The sequence below is a fragment of the Vombatus ursinus genome, unplaced genomic scaffold (assembly GCF_900497805.2).
Source record: "Vombatus ursinus unplaced genomic scaffold, bare-nosed wombat genome assembly UNPS02014801.1, whole genome shotgun sequence".
Classification (NCBI taxonomy): Eukaryota; Metazoa; Chordata; class Mammalia; order Diprotodontia; family Vombatidae; genus Vombatus; species Vombatus ursinus.
Genome location: NW_020954579.1, coordinates 7668384 through 7686113, shown reverse-complemented (window position 1 = coordinate 7686113; position 17730 = coordinate 7668384). Strand labels below are relative to the sequence as shown.

The window sequence follows — 17730 nt, the reverse complement described above, 5'->3', positions numbered from 1 at the left end:
CTGTCTGATTGCTTGGCCCTGGGAAGACTTTCATATGGCATGGCTCCTCTGTTGGTGGGGTGAGGGCAGGTGTGTCCTTTCCCCTTCCAGGTGGTGACTGTGAGCGCCAGGCAGGGGGTGGAGAGGAGCTTAGGCCCCACCCGACCTGGAAGAGAAACAAGGGACCAGAGAGGGTGAGGGGAACCATCTTACAGAAGGGATGGGCTTCAGTCCAGCTGAGCACAGAAACACCCAGAGAACTGATGGGCGAGCAGGGGGAAAGCGTGACTCCCTAGCCACCCCACCCCCCAAGATGGTGAAGTGAAGAAGGGTACTAAAGCAAATAGGATTTAGGGCCTTCTTCCCACAAAGGCCCTCGCAGAGGAGCGGATTCCCCCCACCCACCACCCTAGATGTCTGAACATCTGCTCTCTAAGTACGACCTGTCTGTCACCATGACAATCTGTAGAGGGTGAAGGGAAAGTCACAGAACACATGAAAGGCTAGAAGGGAGGAGGAGCAGGGGAGGTCAGACAGTAGACGATATGGAAGAAATGAACAGATGGGATGGGGAGACAGGTGGATTGTGGGGCCTGTGTTTCCCCCATCCCCAGGGGACTGGTGCTGTGGTTATTTATTGCTGAAGGACAGAGGTTGAGGAGACCCAGTGGATATTTGCGGGGCCTTGGTCTGTAGTGGGGGCTGTGGAGAGCTGGTGGTAGAAAAGGATGGTCCGGTAAAGTGACCCTTTCAATGAGTAAGCAGGTGGATAAGCCAATAGCCAGGCTGGATCCAAGGCAGGCAGGCTGGAATGACAGAGGGCACTGGTGCCTGTCATTCTCCAACCTAGCACCCCACTCCCTGCAAAGGGAACTAGGTGGCGAATAGTGAGCTCAGGTCTGTGCCCAATGGAGAAATCAGGATGGCAGCTGATGATGGAGATGGAGATGGAGACAGATGCAGATGTGGATGCAGGTGGAATGGAAGTGGAGAGGTCATCACACTGCCCCCTGCTGAGTCGGGTCATACCTTCCTCGGCGGATGTTTCTTCAGGAGTGAAGAAGGGAGGGGAAAGGGAGAGAGGAGAGACAGAGACAGAGAGACAGAGTCCATTTAGGGACTTACTTCCTTGTGCCAGCCTTCGATTAGCCCCATCAGGACCAGCGTTCCCTTCCCCCTTCCCAAAGGCTGGCCCAGGGTCATCAGAGGCCAGGCACTCAGACACTGTGGGAGCCACATAAGTGACCCCACCCCTGGGTCAGTAAAATCAGCTGGGAGAGGGAGGGCAGCTCTTACTTAAATCCCCAGCCAGTGCCACCCAGGACGATGGCTGCAACTAGTACTGCCCCTGCGATGGAGCCGATGATGATATTGGTGCCGCTGGGACCTGGTGAAAGGGAATTTGACCTTGGTTAGAAATGAGCAGAGAAAGAATGGAGAAAGAATGCGTCTACAAGAATCAACGGATGAAGGAAGGAGGGAAAGCGGAAAAATACAGAGGTGGAGAATGATTAAAAAGATGGCGGCTGAGAACTATATCCCAAAGAGATCAGAGGAAAAAGAAAAAGGCCCACAAGTACTAACATATTTATAGCAGCTCTTTTTGTGCTGGCAAAAGAACTAAAAGTTGGGGGGTGCCCATCAATTAGGGAATGACTGAACAAATTACATTGAGTGAACGTAATAGAATATACCATAAGAAATTATGCCATAAGAAACAATGGAGATGATTTCAGAGAGACCTTGGAAAACTTGTAGGAACTGATGCAGAGTGAAGCAAGAAGAGAGCAGTAACTCGGCAAAGATAAGAGCTTTGAAAGACTTAGGAACTTTGACCAATCCGATGAACAGCCATAATTCCAGAAGACACACGACAAAATATGCTACCCACCTCCTGACGGGTGATGGAGTGCAGGATGAGACATGTAATGTTTTGCACGTAGCCAAGGAGATAATTTGTTTTGCTTGATTATGAATGTTTCTTATGGGGGGGGGGGGGCGCTAAGGGGGGAGGGGCAAGGGGAAGGTAGGGAAAATATATCTGAAAAAATGTAATTTAACTTAAAAAAAAAACACAAAGAAAGATGGAGTTCTCACTCCAACCCCTAGATCCCCAAAGCTCACCCTTGTATCTTTCAGTCTCTTCTGTGGGTGGAGACGTGGGCATTGGGTTGTAGACACTGCAGTCTTTACCTGTCCAGTCTGGCTGACAAATGCATTTCCCCTCATTGCTACAAACCTAGGAGGGGGAGGAAAGGCCTTGTGTGAGGTGGGATGTCACCATCTCCCCTTCCTGTCCCCATCCCTCTTCCCACCCTCCCTAGACAGACTGGCTTTGACCCATTTCATGGAAGGATCAGTGTCTGGGCTTGGAAAGGCCAGTACCAACCCCATGGTCAGAGCAGATCCTGCGGCCCACACTGCCAGGGCAGCTGCTGAAGTTGAAGGCTGAGGCCGGGAGGCAATGGTGATCCAGGCAGAGCATGTTGGGGCCACAGGGAGTGCCGTCCTCCACATAGCTCAGGTCTGAGCCATCTGCTAGTTCCACATGGCCCCCCCTGAAAGGGAAAGGCAGCCTCTGCTTCAGTCTCTGGGGTGTACTCCCCATTCACTTCCCCATTTTTTTGTCCCTCAGTCAAAACCTTGTCCCCTCAGCCTCTCCCTCCCACTTAGTTTTTTCCACCTCCCCCCTCTGAGCTTAGCCCCAAAGAGATGGGTTTCCCCCTACCCTCAGCTGATAAGATAAAGAGATAGGGCTCCAGGTACCTGCAATCAAGCTCCCTGCCCTGGTGATAGAAGGTGATGCTGCTGATGTCACCGCCCAGGTCCCCTAGCCGAGGCCCACCAGAGATATTGACACAAAGAAGAAATCCACAGAGCACATCCCTGGGGGGAGATGGGGAGAAGGTAGAGATGAGTACACTCTAATTCTGATGATTGGCTCCTGATTTGAAATACCGCCAGCCAAGTTCAGCTCTGACCCTGGCTTATCAGAAACCCAAACCATGACCCTGATCCTAACTATAATTCTGAACAGATGAAGAAACTGAGGATCCAGGAGGTAGAGACTGATAGGTACCCCTCATAGCTTCTCACCATCCCTCCCTCCCTCTCAGCTTCTCTTGCTTTGGTTTCTCCTTCTTTCTTATCTCAGGGCCTTTGCCCTAAACAGAAAATTCTTGAGGTGGCCCAGAGCCAACTGCCTCCCACACCAAGGAGCCCACGGCCAAGGCTTTCTCATGAGAGGGTACCCACTCACTGCTTACTACACTGGACCCAGCCAGAGCCCTTCCGCCCACAGTTTCCTCGTTCTGTCCCTTCCACGTTCAGTCGCTCATAGCAGTATCGGTCAGCAGCATCTGTAGGAGACAAAACATCCGGCTTGCCCTGACCTCTCTGAACTGCCTGCCCTTCCTCAAAGGGCTAACAATCTAGAATTAACCGCTTTTGTGTCATGGACCCCCTTGGCAGTCTGGTGAAGCATATGGATCCCTTCTCAGAGGAATGTTTTTAAAATGTATACAGCAAAATATGACGGATTATCAAGGAGACTAATTACTTTGAAATATAGTTATTAAAATTTAAAAAATAAAACACCAAGTTCATGGACCCTAGGTTAAAAACTCATGCTGTAGATCAGCTCTCTATATGCACGTGCAACTAGGTCTTTGAGCTCCTGAGACCTCAGGAAGGGCTCTAGGTGAGATGGACATTCACCCAGACATTCCCCTTCTATACCCTCAATCACACCTTCTTGGCCCCACAACCAGAGACCTGCAATATGTAAATGCTGGATGAGACCTTAGGATTATAGAGGCCATTTAGTCCAACACACAGTTTTAGAGACTACCACCACCATTTTTGAAACAGACCTGGGGAAGGTTTACCCAAGATTTGTCAAAGACTAGAACCCAGGTCTCCTGACTTCCAACCAGAATTCTTCCTACTACATAACACATACTGTGCTTTCGTCTGTGTTCGTGAGATGAGATTGGGGTTGGGATGGTGGCATGCAGAGGACTCACTGTGGCCCCAGAGTGCCCGGCACTGCTTGTCCCTGGTTTTGCAGCGTCCTCCATAGCAGCGACCCTGAGAGAAAGAGAGACAGACAGACACAGAAGGCCAGAGATAGGGACACAAAGATACAGACAGGCAGAGACAGAAAAAGACAGAGATAGCACTGAACTTCCTGAGACTTTTCCAGGGATGGCACTGGGGAGGAAGGTGGGAATAATGAAAAGCCCCCTCCCTAGATCTCCCCTTGTCATTCATTACCTGTTCCTGCTCACAATAGTAACCATCCAGCTTGTGCAGGTTAGGGGGACACTGCAGAAACAAGAGTGAGTGTTTGGGTGCCCAACCCCCACTTTCCAATGAAAGGGAACTGGAAATAACTGGGGTCAGGGATGCACTGTACCCCTCTTCCCATCCCAGTATTGGGGGGGTGGAGAGAGGGCTGGGCTAAGATTACATGGGAGGACAGCCCAGTCCCTCCGGGGCATTAGACTGACCTGGCTGGAGTCCCCTGTACAGGTCTCTGCGATGTCACATTCATTTACAGCCTCTCGGCAGGACACTCCCCTTGGCTCATACTAGGAAGGGGGCAGGAGGAGGAGACACTAAGGGTTCCCTCCCAAAGGCACAGGCCCAGCCCTAAATCGTCCCACCACCCACCCCTCTCAGCCCTGCGCCCATTCATTCTCAGAGCCTGCAATCAATCAATCGCTCCTTCCTCGGCTCTGGCCCCGCCCGCCCTAGAACCGCCCCCATTCATTCTCCTGGGCTCCAATGGCTACTCCTCGCCCGCTCTTGGCCACGCCCCCACATGGGCCTTTCCCTAGGACCGCCCTCATTCCACCTCCTGCGCCTCTGATTGCTCCTCCTGCCTGTGCCAGGCCCCGCCCCCAGGCTCCGCCCTAGAACCTCCCACTTCATGCTCTCGGCTTTCCGATTTCGCCCTGCCCCAGGACCGCCCCTACTCAACCTCCGAGCCTAGGACAGCACGGGGCCCAGCTGCCCCTCACCTTGCATCCCCGACAGCACAGCCCGTCGCTGCACATGGCGTCGTGGGTCAGCGTGCATTTCTTGCAGCAGTTCCCGCCGGCTCGGTTGCACTCCTGGGAGAGGAGAGGGAAGGGGAGGAAAGGGAAGAGGAGGTGAGCAAGTGCCGGGCTCAGCCCCTGGCCAGCGTCCAACCTCTCCCTGGCTGCCCCGCCCGCACACTCACCTGTACCGAGCCGCAGTCACATTCCTCCCCGGCCTCCACGAAGCCGTTTCCGCACTCCGGGGGATCCAGCAGCTGCGGAAGGGTGCGATTGCAGGGAGGGCAGAGGAGGACCCCTCTCCTGTCCTCCCTCCCTAACACCGCGAAGGGGGAAGGGCGTAGCCTCCCTGCTCCCTAGGCTACCCATAGTGCCTGCTGGGGAGGGGGCGAGAGGGAGGGGTTCCCTGGGCCCCAAATCCGAGGCCTGTCCACGCCTTAGCCCCGCCACCTACCTCCCCTGGGGCAGGTGCGTGGAGAGGGGGCTCTTCCTTTATAACAGAAGGGGAGGTGGGGCCACAGGGCTCCAAGGGTCCCTTTCAGAGTTGACATTACATTCTGGGTGCGGGCAGATTGGGGGAGAGGGTTGGAGTGGGAGGGGCCGTGGTTAGCTACCTTGAGGGGCTTGTTGAAAAGGCAGCTGCCGCCTCCCTCCTGCAGAAACTGGCTGTATTCCTCCACGCTGCAGCGCGAGAACTTTTGGGGCAGGTAATGCCTGAAGGAAGGGGCAGGAGGACGCCCAAGTCCAGCCTGTATCCCTGACTGTCCCCACCACCACCCAGTCCCTGACTCCCCAAGGGTCCCTGGTCTTCCCCCATGAGGTGTGGTGGAGGCTGACCTTCCCTAGGATCACAGGAGCCACACCTGGTCTACCATGGGACATGGCGGGAGCTGACCTCTCCTCAGGACCAGGGGATAGGGACCAGGTAACAGCGGGAGGGAGATGTGCTCTAGTTTAAACCAGGCCTGGGGAAATATCTGGTGGCCATCACTGGGAACTGCATGTCAGCGAGCTCCTGGGACTTCCGGAGCAGGGGGATTCTATTTGGGCAGAGCTCCAGGAGAGCCCTGCTCTCCGCACGCCAAGCCCAAGGCCTTCAGTCCAGCTGTGAGGTGCCCTCCCTCTCCCAGCTGGCCCAGCCTTGCTTCTGGAGCTACCAGGATCTTGTGCCCCTCCTCTGGCCCCCCCTTTCTTCCCCCCCCCCCCCCCCCCCCCAACAAAAAAAAAAAAAAAAAAAGAGCTCACCCTGTGTCTTCCATCATACAACCCTGCCAGGTGTCTGGACATTTGCACTCGCCTGCAGGAAGATCCAGGGCACACTCAGAGAAGTCCCTGCCCTTAGTAGCCTAGGACTCCCCTACACCTCTCCCACCCCATCCCCTGCCTGCCTTCCTCCCCCACAGAGACCAGGTGCAATGTAGTGGAAAGAGAGGGCTCCTAGGTTTTAATTCTGCTACTTAAAAGCTGTGTGACCTTGGGGAAAGAACATGACTTCTCTGGTCCTCTGTTTCCTTCTCTGTAAAAGGAGAGAGGTGGGGTAGAAGGCCCCTTCCAGCTCTAAATCCTATTGGCATATAGGTATGTGATGGAAAGCACCCCCTTCTCCTTTCATTTCCATGAACTTGAGGCTCAGTCAGAGACAGGGTATCCAGTGGGGAAGGCTCAAAAGACTTTAAGGGGTTACCTGCTGAACTTCGATGTTTGTTCCACATCATGCCCAGATTCTGCCCCAGGGTCTGTGCCAATGTCACTGCCACATATGCCACAGTGCCATACTGGAAGGAGTGATGGAGAGACAGAGATCAAACCCAAAGCCCACAACAAGAGGAGCCCCCACCTGCCTCCAGAATCTTCCTGACCTGTTAACTGTTAACTGTTTCTTCCTCTATCAATCCTTGGTCCCTGCACAAGCCCCACAGCCTCTTACCTCATTGACACCACCTCCCCTAGATTGGGAGCAGATGCCCCCAACGTAGGCAGTGCCACTTCTGGCATTCTGGAAGGTCCTGCCCCTGGGGAAGGAATGATGGAGGGAGATACGATGTAAGTGCCTGGTCTGCCAAGTAAGTAGCCATGGGGTGACTTAAGAGACTGGGAGGGTCCTCGGTGTACATGTCTTTCCCCGTCAATGCCTGCTATTCCACCATTTCTGGGTCATTTCTGGAGTTGGCTGAGCCTCTTCCTATGGACGGTTTAAAATGCAAACATCCCTAGGAGGGATGCCACTTCTACCTCAGCTAACTCACTGTGTGACCTTCTAGGAATCACTTTCCTTCTCTGGTGCTCAGTTCTCACAGATGCAGAATGAAATAGCTGATCTCTGAGGCTCCTTCCAGCTCTAAAGATTTTAAGATTCCAGGATTCTAGACCTTGGCACCTTAATGTGAATTAGTTTATCACATTTTTTTTCTCTCCAAGGATCAGGAAACGTGAGAGCACTGGACACCTGGAAGGGAAAGGGCCACCAAAAGGGGGAAAAAAGAAACAGGGGAGTATCAGAGGCCACTAGTGTGATGGAGCAGGTGTCACTCAGAAGGTGAACCAGGATTTAGCTTCCAGCTGACAGAGAAATCTCTGACCAAAGCGGCTGGGGAGAGGACACCGAAAGGAGGAGAGGGAGAGAGCTTTGCTATAGAAGGACTGGATGGGGTTACAAAGATTCCACGTTTTGGACAGAGATAAAAGTAGGAGCAGAATACAAATCAGAGCCATGGGGGATGACACCATCAAGCTAAGCCTGAGAGAAGCTACTCCTTTTCCCTTTGCATTCTTCCCACTCCCAGGTCCCAGTCTTGGCTCCTGGCCCCTCTGGCAGATCAGCTCCCTTCCTGGAGCTGCTAGGAGGCTTGCTGTCTTCAGGAGTTATTGACAGGGAACCTAGGAGTTCAGTGGGGTTAACTGAAGGGAACCCAGGAGACCCGGGGTGCCATGTGAGTCTGGAATAGACTGGCCTGTCTCAGTGTTCCCAGGAGGCTCTGGGAGTCTAGGGGAGAGGCCCTCTAGGGTCTGGAGAGGGGGAAGAGTTCTCACCAGGAAAGGAAAGGAGATGAAGAAAGGGTCAATGGGGTGGGGCAGGGAATCTCACGAGAAGAGGTGTGTGGCGTCGCTGGGCTCAGGTAGTCCCTCCCGCCGGTAAACCATAAGTCGAGCCAAGGTCTCTAGAGGGTCATCCTGTACCTGGATCTTGTCACTGCCTGCCCATGTTTCCATAGCGACCAGCACAATTCGAGTGTTAAGCTGATCTTTATACAGCTAGGGACGGAGAAGAAGAGAATGGTTTAGGTGGCCCAGTGGGTGGATTTGTAATCAGGAAGACCTGAGTTCTAATCTTGTCCCAGACACTAGCTGTGTGACCCTGAGTAAGTCACAACCTCTCTCTGCCTTGGTTTCCTCATCTGTAAAAAGGGGATAATAATAGCTCCCACATCTCAAGGTTGTAAGGATAAAATGAGATCATATTTGTAAAGCACTTTGCAAATCTTAAAGCTCTACGAATGCTAGTAATTATTATCATCATCATTATTATTATTGTTATCTTGGGGCAAGACAAAGGGGTAGCAGGCCAGAAAAAGGCCAAGGGAGTAGGGTTGGAGCAAGGACCAGAGACCTAGCTGAGCCTTCAGTGCTCCAACTTCTTTATGTAGTCTGGGTCTCAGCTTTCTCCTCTGTAAAATGGGAGATAAGAACTGCTCCTCTGTTCCGTTTGGAGCAGGGAGTGATATGACTAGTTGAGAGAGACTGAAATTAGGGCAAAAACTCTGAAGTCTCTCCAGATACCACAGCCCCTAGACAATCTCAGTCCTTGTTCCCTCTAGGGCATGGATCCTAGGTGGTGTAAAGCATGAAGTGCAGGCCTTGGTGTCAGGAAATCCCAAAATAAAATCCTGCCCCAGGTGCTTCTAGGCCGTGTGACCCTGGGCAACTCACTTAACTTCTCTCAGCCTCAGTTTCCTCATCTGTAAAATGGGGGAAATAATAGCACCTCTCTCGCGGGATTGTTGTAAGGATCAAATGAGGCAACATGCAAAGAACTTTACAAACCTTAAAGTGCTACATAAGTATTTACTATTATTTCGCTCATAACCCTGGGTAGTGATAAGGGAGCTAGACAGGGAGTCAAAGGGTGCCACGGATGGGACTAGAGGCTGACTGGGAGAAGGGTGTCAAACACAAGGCCCCATTGCACCCTGCAACACTCCCGAGTACACCAGAACCAGATTAAAATAGAATTGGGAAATAGTTAACAAAATAAATAGAAATACAGTAAAACAGATAATACTAATATGTGGTTTTCTAAGGTGACATGTGACCTGCAGGTATCCCTATGTCCAGTTCAGTGGCCCTTGCTGCAGGGATAGGGTCTGGTTTGGAGTGAAGAGGAGAAGCTGCAGGTTGGGGGGGGGGCGGTAAGGAGGGAGTCACATCAGGGGTGGGGACTGGCACTGCTTACCACATCAGCCAGGTTCACCACAGACTTGGCGAAGTTGCTGGTAAGGACGACTGATTGACGAAGCTGCTCAAACTGACAGCAAGAAAGTGGAGAGAGAGGAGCAAGTAGGAGAGATTGGGGGAGGGAGAATGTCCGGAAGAGGGCAGCATCTTCTCGGCCCTCCCCTTTCCTTGCATATCTGGAGCCCACCCTAATCCCTGCCTCTGACCCAAGGAACTCACCAGCTGGTGGTCATTGATGACAATGAGTTCCACATATTTGGTCTCACTGTGGACGGTAGAGTGGCCACGCCGGACCTGGGGGTGTGGTCAGGGGTGAGAGGCAGGTGAGAAGGCAGCGGTCCTCCTCCCTCCGGTCCTCCTCCCTCCCTGAGAGCCGAGCCCAGGTCACTGGAAGCTCTAAGTCCCAAAGAACCTAGGGCTTCCAGCCAGCTGGGAAACTTATGGATGGTAAATTGGGAACTACAGATTCTAGAGCAGGGATTCTTAACCTTGGGTCCGTGGAACCTAAAAAGTCCGTGAACTTAGATGTGAAAATAATTGTAGCTTTTTTTTTTAACTAATCTTCGGTTTCCTTTATAATTCTATATATTTGATTTTCTGCATTTAAAACATTATTCCAAGAAAGGGTTCATAAACTTTCCCAGACTACCAGTGGGGTCCTTGATACACAAGGATTAAGAACCCCTATTCTAGACTCCCACAGGGTTGCATTCGCTTTGGATTTTCTTGGGATGAACACAGCACCAGAGGGAGCTAATTCATTTTGAGTTCAAGGCAAGAATACCATATGGCATCCTATTCCTCCCCATCCCATCCTAATGGCTTGGTGTACTTTTCCCCTTCGTGCATCTTTCTGAACCCCTCTGCACTATGCCGGATATTCTGCATGCTCGATGCAACATAGCAGATCCTTAGGTCGTGCTTTTGGTCTGCAAAGCATTTAATGATCTCATTTAAAGTGGTAGTACGCCTGTGGGCAGGTGCAAACACATGCAGATGGGTGGGCAGGGAAACTGGGGAGGCTACGGGTCCAGCAATGGGCAGGTTGTGGCTGCCACGCAAAATGGGACAGGTACCCGCTCCCCCATATAAAGTCCGAGGCCCCAGGCCATGCTTGTCAGGGTCCCCGAGGCTGCAGGCTCCTCCTGCCTGAGTCTGAAACCTGAGGATTCTGCAGCCTGAGGTTTCCATGGGCCCCATACCTGCCTTTTCCTTCTCAGCCTGGGCAGGGCCGGTGGAACAGGAAGTGAGGGAGCAGCAAACAGACAACCTGGGGGGAGGGAGGGCAGGTGAGGGTCCAATCCAGACCCCCTCCCTCCCTTCCCCCCACCCCTCACTTTTCCCCTCGCTCCCTCTGCCTCACCTGGTTCCCTGCATCCAGGGATTGGGAGAAGAGAGGTCCGGTGAATGATGTGGGGGAGAGGCCCCTGCAGTGAAGAGGGAGGAGTCAGCCCACTTTGGACCCTCTTACTCCAGGGAAACAGGCACACTAGCAGAGGAAGCTCAAAGGGCAGCTTCTGGTATTTCCCTCCTCCCTTGCCCTTAACCCCACCCAGAGGTGAATAGCCAAGGTTCCCACGTCAGTATGTCAGATCCAATCTCCCAGCTCTTCGGGTTGCGAGGTCAGGACCTTGGGGGACAGGTACCAGGAGATGGGGGTGGGAGGGAGGGAGGTAAGGACGTTGGAGTCAGATCTGAGATTAGTAGGGGGACAGGCAGGAATACTGTAGCTGGGGTTACCTGACTGTGACTGGGGTGACAGGAAGGAAAAGGAAGGAGTAGAGCATAAGAAAGAGAGCTGCATTATTGGAGGATGGGGTGGGGTAGAAAAGGCTAGCTTGCTCCTCCAGGGGAAGAACAGTAGTCCTTAGTATTTATGGAAAGAGTAAGTAGAGCTGAGACCCCAAAAGGTGGGCACCTGGGGTTAGGAGGGAATGACTGGATGACATCGCCTTACCTGGGATGCGTCTTGGGGCTCGAGGGTGTAAGTGAAATTTCCATCAGAGAAGACTCCACTGTAAGAAGAGAAAGGATTAGCTCCCACCATCCCCCCACCTCCTCACCTGCCCCCAGCTTGTCTCAGGGAATGGGGAAGTGGTCAGAGGGCATCTGAGGGGCTCCCCGACCTCCTGTGTCCCGAGGCGCCAATACTCACTGCAGTCCCTGACAGGTAGAGAGGGCAGCAAAGGACTCTGGGTTATCCCGAAGCTTTCCTTGGTAATAGCAATGGTCCCCGGCCCCCTGAAATAGCCACAGAGCCAGGGGGGTTAGTTAAGTCTTTGCTCTGCCTGCCTCCTTTGGGCTCCCCTCTCCTGGCATCATCTCACAGGGCCAAGGGGATGGATAAGGTGGCTGCTGCAAGGATCCCTATGGTCCAGCCACACCTGGCTCAGCCATAGACACTTCTGTGGCCCAAAGCCCTGGCCTTTGAGAAAGGAGACTGAGGCTCAGACTTCTGCTTTGCTAACTCACTGTGTCCTCCAGCAAGTTATCTGTCATCTCTGGCCCCCACCTGCCTGTAAAATGGGAAGATTAGACTAGATCAAGTTAGCCTGGGATCTGTAAACTTATTTTAATGAATTTTTTTTTTTGGAGGCAGTCGGGGTTAAGTGACTTGCCCAGGGTCACACAGCTAGTAAGTGTCTGAGGCCAAATTTGAGCTCAGGTCCTCCTGACTCCAGGGCTGCTGCTCTATCCACTGTGCCTCCGTATGTGCCCCTTTTAGTGAATATTTGGATAATTATATTTCAGTTGAATTGGTTTCCTTTGTACGCCTATGTATTTTACTTTGGGCATTTAGGAAGATTATTTTGAGAAGGGGTACCTAGGCTTTATCAGATGGCCCCAAAGGGGTCCCTGCATAAAAAAGATTAAGAACTCCCAGAATAGGTGATCTCTAAGGGTCCTTTAGATTAACCTAACAAGCATTTATTAAGTTCCTACTACATACAAGGCACAATCTAGAACTGGACATGCAAAGATGAAAAATGCCAGTCCCTTTCCTCGAGGGGTTTGAGATATAATAAGAGAGGGTAGCTGGGTGGCGCCTTGGAGTCAGGAGGACCTGAGTTCAAATTTGACTTCAGATACTTGACACTTACTAGTTGTGTGACCCTGAGCAAGTCACTTAACCCCGATTGCCCTCACCAAAAAAAAAAAAAAAGATATAATAAGAGAGATAGAACACAGATAAGCAGGCTACAAGGTAAGGTGACAAAAATTTGGTCTAGAATCAGATCTCAAATGCCAGGTTAAGGAGTTTAATTTATATTTTATCCTAGGGTAATAGGGAGCTACTGAAGATTTCTGAGCAGGACAGTGATGTGATTGGGCTGCAAGAGGAGGGAATGGAGGTAGGAAGACTAGCAAATAATTAGGAGACTATTATAATAGTTCAGGAAAAAAGTGATAAGGGCCTGGACTAGAGTGACAGCCATGTAAGGGGAGAGAATGCTGGGATTTTATCTCCTCCATCTGAATGTCAATAAGTCATGAGGGGTAGAATCAAGGATGACTCTGGATGACCACTGGTTGAGGTATGTTATAGTGGGGATTCCTTCCGTGCATGCATTGGACAAGACTGGATTTGTCCAATTTGAGGGCCTCCTAGGCCTTCCAAACCAGATTAAAATGTAACTGGGAAATGTGTAACAAAAATAAATAAGAACACAATAAAACATTGATAATGTTAATTTGTGGTTTTCTAGGTCAATATGAATCTGTTTCTATTTGCAGTTTGGTACCATGGACTAGATGGTCATTGGGGTTCCTTGTACCTCTCAAATGCTGTGATTCTATGAAGGGGCTTCTCCTGGCTCACTGACAATGGGTTGGACCCCTCCCCCCCATAGCTCCTCCTGTCTCCAGCTCTCCCCTTCCGCCCAGTCCCTTCACTTCATGGGAAATTACTTCTGCCCCAGTTATCGAAACTGCCTAAGGAGAAGAGAGGAGTGGGTTATTTATAGAAACTCATTCATCTCTGCCCAGGCCCCTTTGGCAACTGAGGCGGGAGGAGGGGGTCCGGGTATTCCTGAGGACAGCCATAAAGTCCTAGTGGGACTTGGCAAAAGACGGATGATGATAAGGGACAGGAAGTGAACTGAGGATGTTTCTTCAATTACTATAACCAGCTCCCATTACCAACAGAATCACAGGGCACTCCAGATGTGGAGACAGAGCTATAGCTATATTTAAAGTCCAGAAAGATGATGGGACCTTCCTTCTTCTACCCTTCCTGGTGCCTCATCCTCCTCACAGGATCCCAGGGCTATGAATGTAAAGCTGGTAGGGACCTTAGAGATCATCTATCAAACCTCCCCATTTTACAGATAAGGAAACTGAGGCCTAGAGAGATGAGAAGTGACTTGTTCAAGGTCACACAGGCAGTAAGTAGTAGTCAGAATTCAAATCCCATGCTTTCTCCACCCTTGCCTCTCCCTCCCCTCACACAACATGCTGTCCCAACACAGACTTTGATAGACCAGTGATTCAAAGAATGAGGAGTCAAAAAGCCAGGGTTCCTAGGATCCCCAAAGAACATACCCTCTTTCTCTGCCATCTTTCTTCTCCCCACCTTGTCAGCACAGTCCATATAATTCACATTTCTAAAACACTCTAAAGTTTGCAAAACTCATTCCTAACCTCAGTCTCTTCTTAGTGTGTGTAGAAGTTTACACATAAGGAAATTAAGGTGCAGAGAAGGCATAGGATTATAGATTTAGAGATGGAAGGGGCCTCAAAGGTCATCTGGTCCATCTCCTCATTCTACAGATGAACAACCTGGGTCATATAGCTAGTTAAGTATCAGATCTGGAATTCAAAACCAGGTCTCTTGACTTCAAGCCCAGTATTTACTGGGAGCTTTTGAAGTAATTTGGGATGGGGGGAAAGGAGGGGAAGGGTAGATAAAGATGAGGAGAACTAATAGAAATGCCAGAAATCAGAGTATCTCAATGATCTCATTTACCTTTATGTCTCCTCCTTTCTGACCTTCTTCCCTCTCCCCAACCCACCTTTGATATTCCCCGGACTTCTCCCTCACCAGCCCCACCTCTTCCCATTCATTCCACTCACTGTGCGGTGCTGGGTGGTCCCATCTCTGCTGAAATGCCGTTCCACATAATGTGAAGCCAGGAGGTGACTGGAGCAAGACCAAGAGATAGCAAGATGAGAGCAGGGCAGAGGAAGTAATGGGTGGAGGAGTTCAGTTATCTTTTCCTTCTCCTTTGGTCCCAGCAGAGCACACCCCTCCCCCAAAACCCACAGACACCCACCCACTCTGTCCCCTCCTTCAGCCCACTGGCCACCTCCCCACTCTTCTCTCATCCAGCCCCCTTTCCTTACCCCCAAGCCTATCCTTTCACCCCATCCCCTAGCTCTAGCCTCCTGTCTTTTTTTCCAGGATTCTTGCCTAGATCTCATCCCGACTCTCTCCCACCCTCTGCCACACATACACACACACACTCACTGGTTCAGCTCCAGGTCCAAAGTGAAGTTCAAACCAAAGGCAGGGATGAGGAAGCTCACCTGGGCCAGGTGGACAGGCTGAGAAGGCAGAGTGCAGGAGTTAGCCCCAGACTAAGCCGGGGGGAAGCTGGGGGAGACCTGGGGATGGGACCACCTGAGAGGGAGGGAGGGAGAATTTGGATGTAGGAGAAAGCTGGGGATAGGCCCTTTTGATGGGGAGACCTATATAGGGGGAGACTCGGGATCCCCTCACACACATGGTTAAGGAAAACCTAAGTTTGGGATGAGAATAGCTGAAGGTGGTAGAAGGATATGTGGATGGGAGGGGGCTAAGGAGGGGGTGATCTGAGCATGAAAGAATGGATGGAAGAACAGGGAGTAGGGCAACAGAAATGGAACTATCCCATTAGAAGAGGGATTGAAGAACTGAGACTTTGGGCAGGGGCCCAGGCAAGGAAAGGAGGGCACCATCCTCCATCACCAAATGTGAGATGAGGGTAACTTGGTGAGGGAGAAGGGGCCAGCTGCAACCCTGGGCTCAATGACTTGGTATCATGTGCATGGGGCAGGGGCTGGAGGGGAACTGGTGATGCTCAGTCCACTGAGGAAAGTTGTTTTCCTTCCAACCTGGGAAGCGTGAGGAGCGCCCTCTCCTTTCTTCCTATTTAAGGCCTCATTTTGGGTTGAGGAGTAGGGTAGAGAGGCGGGGGATGAGGGGGAAGAACAGAAGAACCAACCCCCACAGCAGCCTGGGCCTCAAGCCACAGACGCCTCCAGGGGCAGGGGGAGAGGCGGCTGCAATCTGCTGGCAGGCTTCTGCCAGTTTGAGTGCTTGGCACCACTCTCCCCTAAGGCCTGGGCACCAGAGATGCCCTGACATAAGCACTCCCTGAAGAAGTGTCTGAGGGCACACTCTCCCCACTCTCCTCAGGGCACGTGCTGATCCCCCAAAGCTCCTGTAGCCTGGGCCAGTAAAGGGAGCTGCTTTGACTGGCTCTATGTCAGGGTCAGCAATCTCACAGTCCGACTTATTATGAGGACTCAGGTTCCAGGGATAATGAGTACTGCTGAAAAGTCAATGACCCAAGGGGACTGGTGGGAGAGAAGGAGAAAGGAGCCCTTAGGAAAGGACAAGAAAATAGTGCAAGCTCAGGACCTAGAAACAAAGTTGGTATTGATTCTCCTACCCCAACCCCAACTGAAGAGCTCCAAGGAAGATCTCAAAGCACCCAGAAACCTGTCTGTGACTTATGGCCCCATGGTGCAAGAGGCACGAATTGCCCTCGGGGCTTCCACCAAGACCAGGCAAAATTGATAAAGGGATATAGGAATGTGGCCCCCCAATCTCAGCCCCTGAATTATGGGTGGGGGAGAGAGTAAGACTAGCAAAGAGCTCTCAAAATGGTAGAAGTGGGAGTATAAAAGAAAACCCAACTGAGGTATGTATAGGGGGGACTTATCTTTGGAATTTCAGCAAAATGGGAACAAGAAATCTGGGGTTTTGTTCTTTTTACCACTAGAGACCCCTTGGGCCTCACCTTCCCCCCCAACTTAGGCCTCAGTTTATAGTTAGGAGGCCAGCCTTCAATCTCCACCTCTGTCTCCCACATACAGTGCTTTGAGGTCCTCTGACCAAGTATGACAGGAATACATCTTTGGGGCTACAATCTCAGGGAGGAAGATTTGGGGGAAGGGGTGGTAGTATTCCTGAGAAATGGTGGGATGAGATGAGATGTTAGGGAAAGAAAAGGGGAGAAGGAGTTATCTTGCTAAAGATACAGCACCCCCTCCACACCCAAATTTAGCATTCAGTTCCCCTCTCCCCACTCCTGCCTGAAGAAGCTTGTCTTTAATATTTCAATTCTGATGTTAATTTTTAAAGAGGGAAGTTTTCCTGATAAATTTTTCAAAGGGGCCATTGCGGTGGGGCTGGGAGGCTCTAGGTTGCCATGGAAACCCACCAGGCCTCTGCAGGATGGCCACCCTCCTAGGCCTGGGCTCTTGTTGACTAAGAAAGGTTGGGAAGGTAGGGACCCTGGAGTCAGAGACTGCTGAACCTGCTGATCATTTTCCTGGGGTGGTAGGGTGGGAAGAGGATGGAGGGAACGGCAGAGAAGGGGCAGGGTGAGAGAAGAAAGGAAGAGAAAGTAGGAACATAAAAGGGTTTATCTATGGGATTTCAACAAAATGGTGGTGAGCCAAAACCCTGAGACTGGGAGCCGAAATTCTGGGGTTTCGTCTTCACCCTCCATCTGATGCCTTTTGGACCTGGATCTAACTTCTTCCCCTACGATGTGTCTCACTGAGAAGGCAATGTGGCACCTCCACACTCATAGAAGCAAGATAGAAGGCAAGGTGTAGACGGTGTAGAGGGCTAACTTCCAGGATGAAGTGGGCCCTCTGACCCCTGAACCTGCCTGGTGTCACAGCAGACCAAATCAGGACACGCAGCTTGGTGTGGGCTTTAAAGTGGCTGGCCCAGCTCAGCCCATCCCTGCTCGGGGTTCAGCCTGAGAGGCCTACCCAACAGTCATCCTAAACAGCCCAGGACATGAGACTCCAAGTTTAGGGTGTGATGGGAGAAGAAGATCACAGGATCAAAGATTTAAAGAAAAGGAACATTAGAAGAACCTTATCTGGTCCTCACATTTTACAGATGAGGAAACTGAGGCCCAGAAAGAAGACAGGAGTCAAAAAGGCACATTCAGGTACATATATATATATATATATATACACATATACATACACACACACACACACACACACACACACACACACACACACACACACA

The 17730-nt window shown here is 51.4% G+C and overlaps 1 protein-coding gene across 2 annotated transcripts in view; it reads right to left on the bottom strand.

The window, feature by feature from the left end:
- Positions 1-412: 412 nt before the first annotated feature.
- The window catches only part of ADAM11 (ADAM metallopeptidase domain 11), a 33203-nt gene continuing 15885 nt past the window's right edge, over positions 413-17730 (bottom strand). The window contains exons 3-26 of one of the 2 annotated variants that reach the window (XM_027873131.1): positions 14941-15017; positions 14547-14613; positions 11629-11714; positions 11431-11488; positions 10837-10900; positions 10676-10743; positions 9693-9767; positions 9472-9543; positions 8107-8273; positions 6949-7033; positions 6706-6796; positions 6267-6318; positions 5636-5735; positions 5207-5278; positions 5004-5096; positions 4491-4571; positions 4255-4305; positions 4005-4068; positions 3239-3338; positions 2746-2865; positions 2369-2537; positions 2104-2218; positions 1276-1366; positions 413-1026 (exon numbers count right to left, since the gene is read on the bottom strand). In XM_027873131.1, coding sequence (XP_027728932.1) covers positions 978-1026; positions 1276-1366; positions 2104-2218; positions 2369-2537; positions 2746-2865; positions 3239-3338; positions 4005-4068; positions 4255-4305; positions 4491-4571; positions 5004-5096; positions 5207-5278; positions 5636-5735; positions 6267-6318; positions 6706-6796; positions 6949-7033; positions 8107-8273; positions 9472-9543; positions 9693-9767; positions 10676-10743; positions 10837-10900; positions 11431-11488; positions 11629-11714; positions 14547-14613; positions 14941-15017 — 2067 coding nt within the window. In that variant the 3' untranslated portion in view covers positions 413-977. Of the gene's footprint in view, positions 1027-1275; positions 1367-2103; positions 2219-2368; positions 2538-2745; positions 2866-3238; positions 3339-4004; positions 4069-4254; positions 4306-4490; positions 4572-5003; positions 5097-5206; positions 5279-5635; positions 5736-6266; positions 6319-6705; positions 6797-6948; positions 7034-8106; positions 8274-9471; positions 9544-9692; positions 9768-10675; positions 10744-10836; positions 10917-11430; positions 11489-11628; positions 11715-14546; positions 14614-14940; positions 15018-17730 lie in introns of those variants that run through there. The other variant, XM_027873132.1, reaches the window with a different exon arrangement.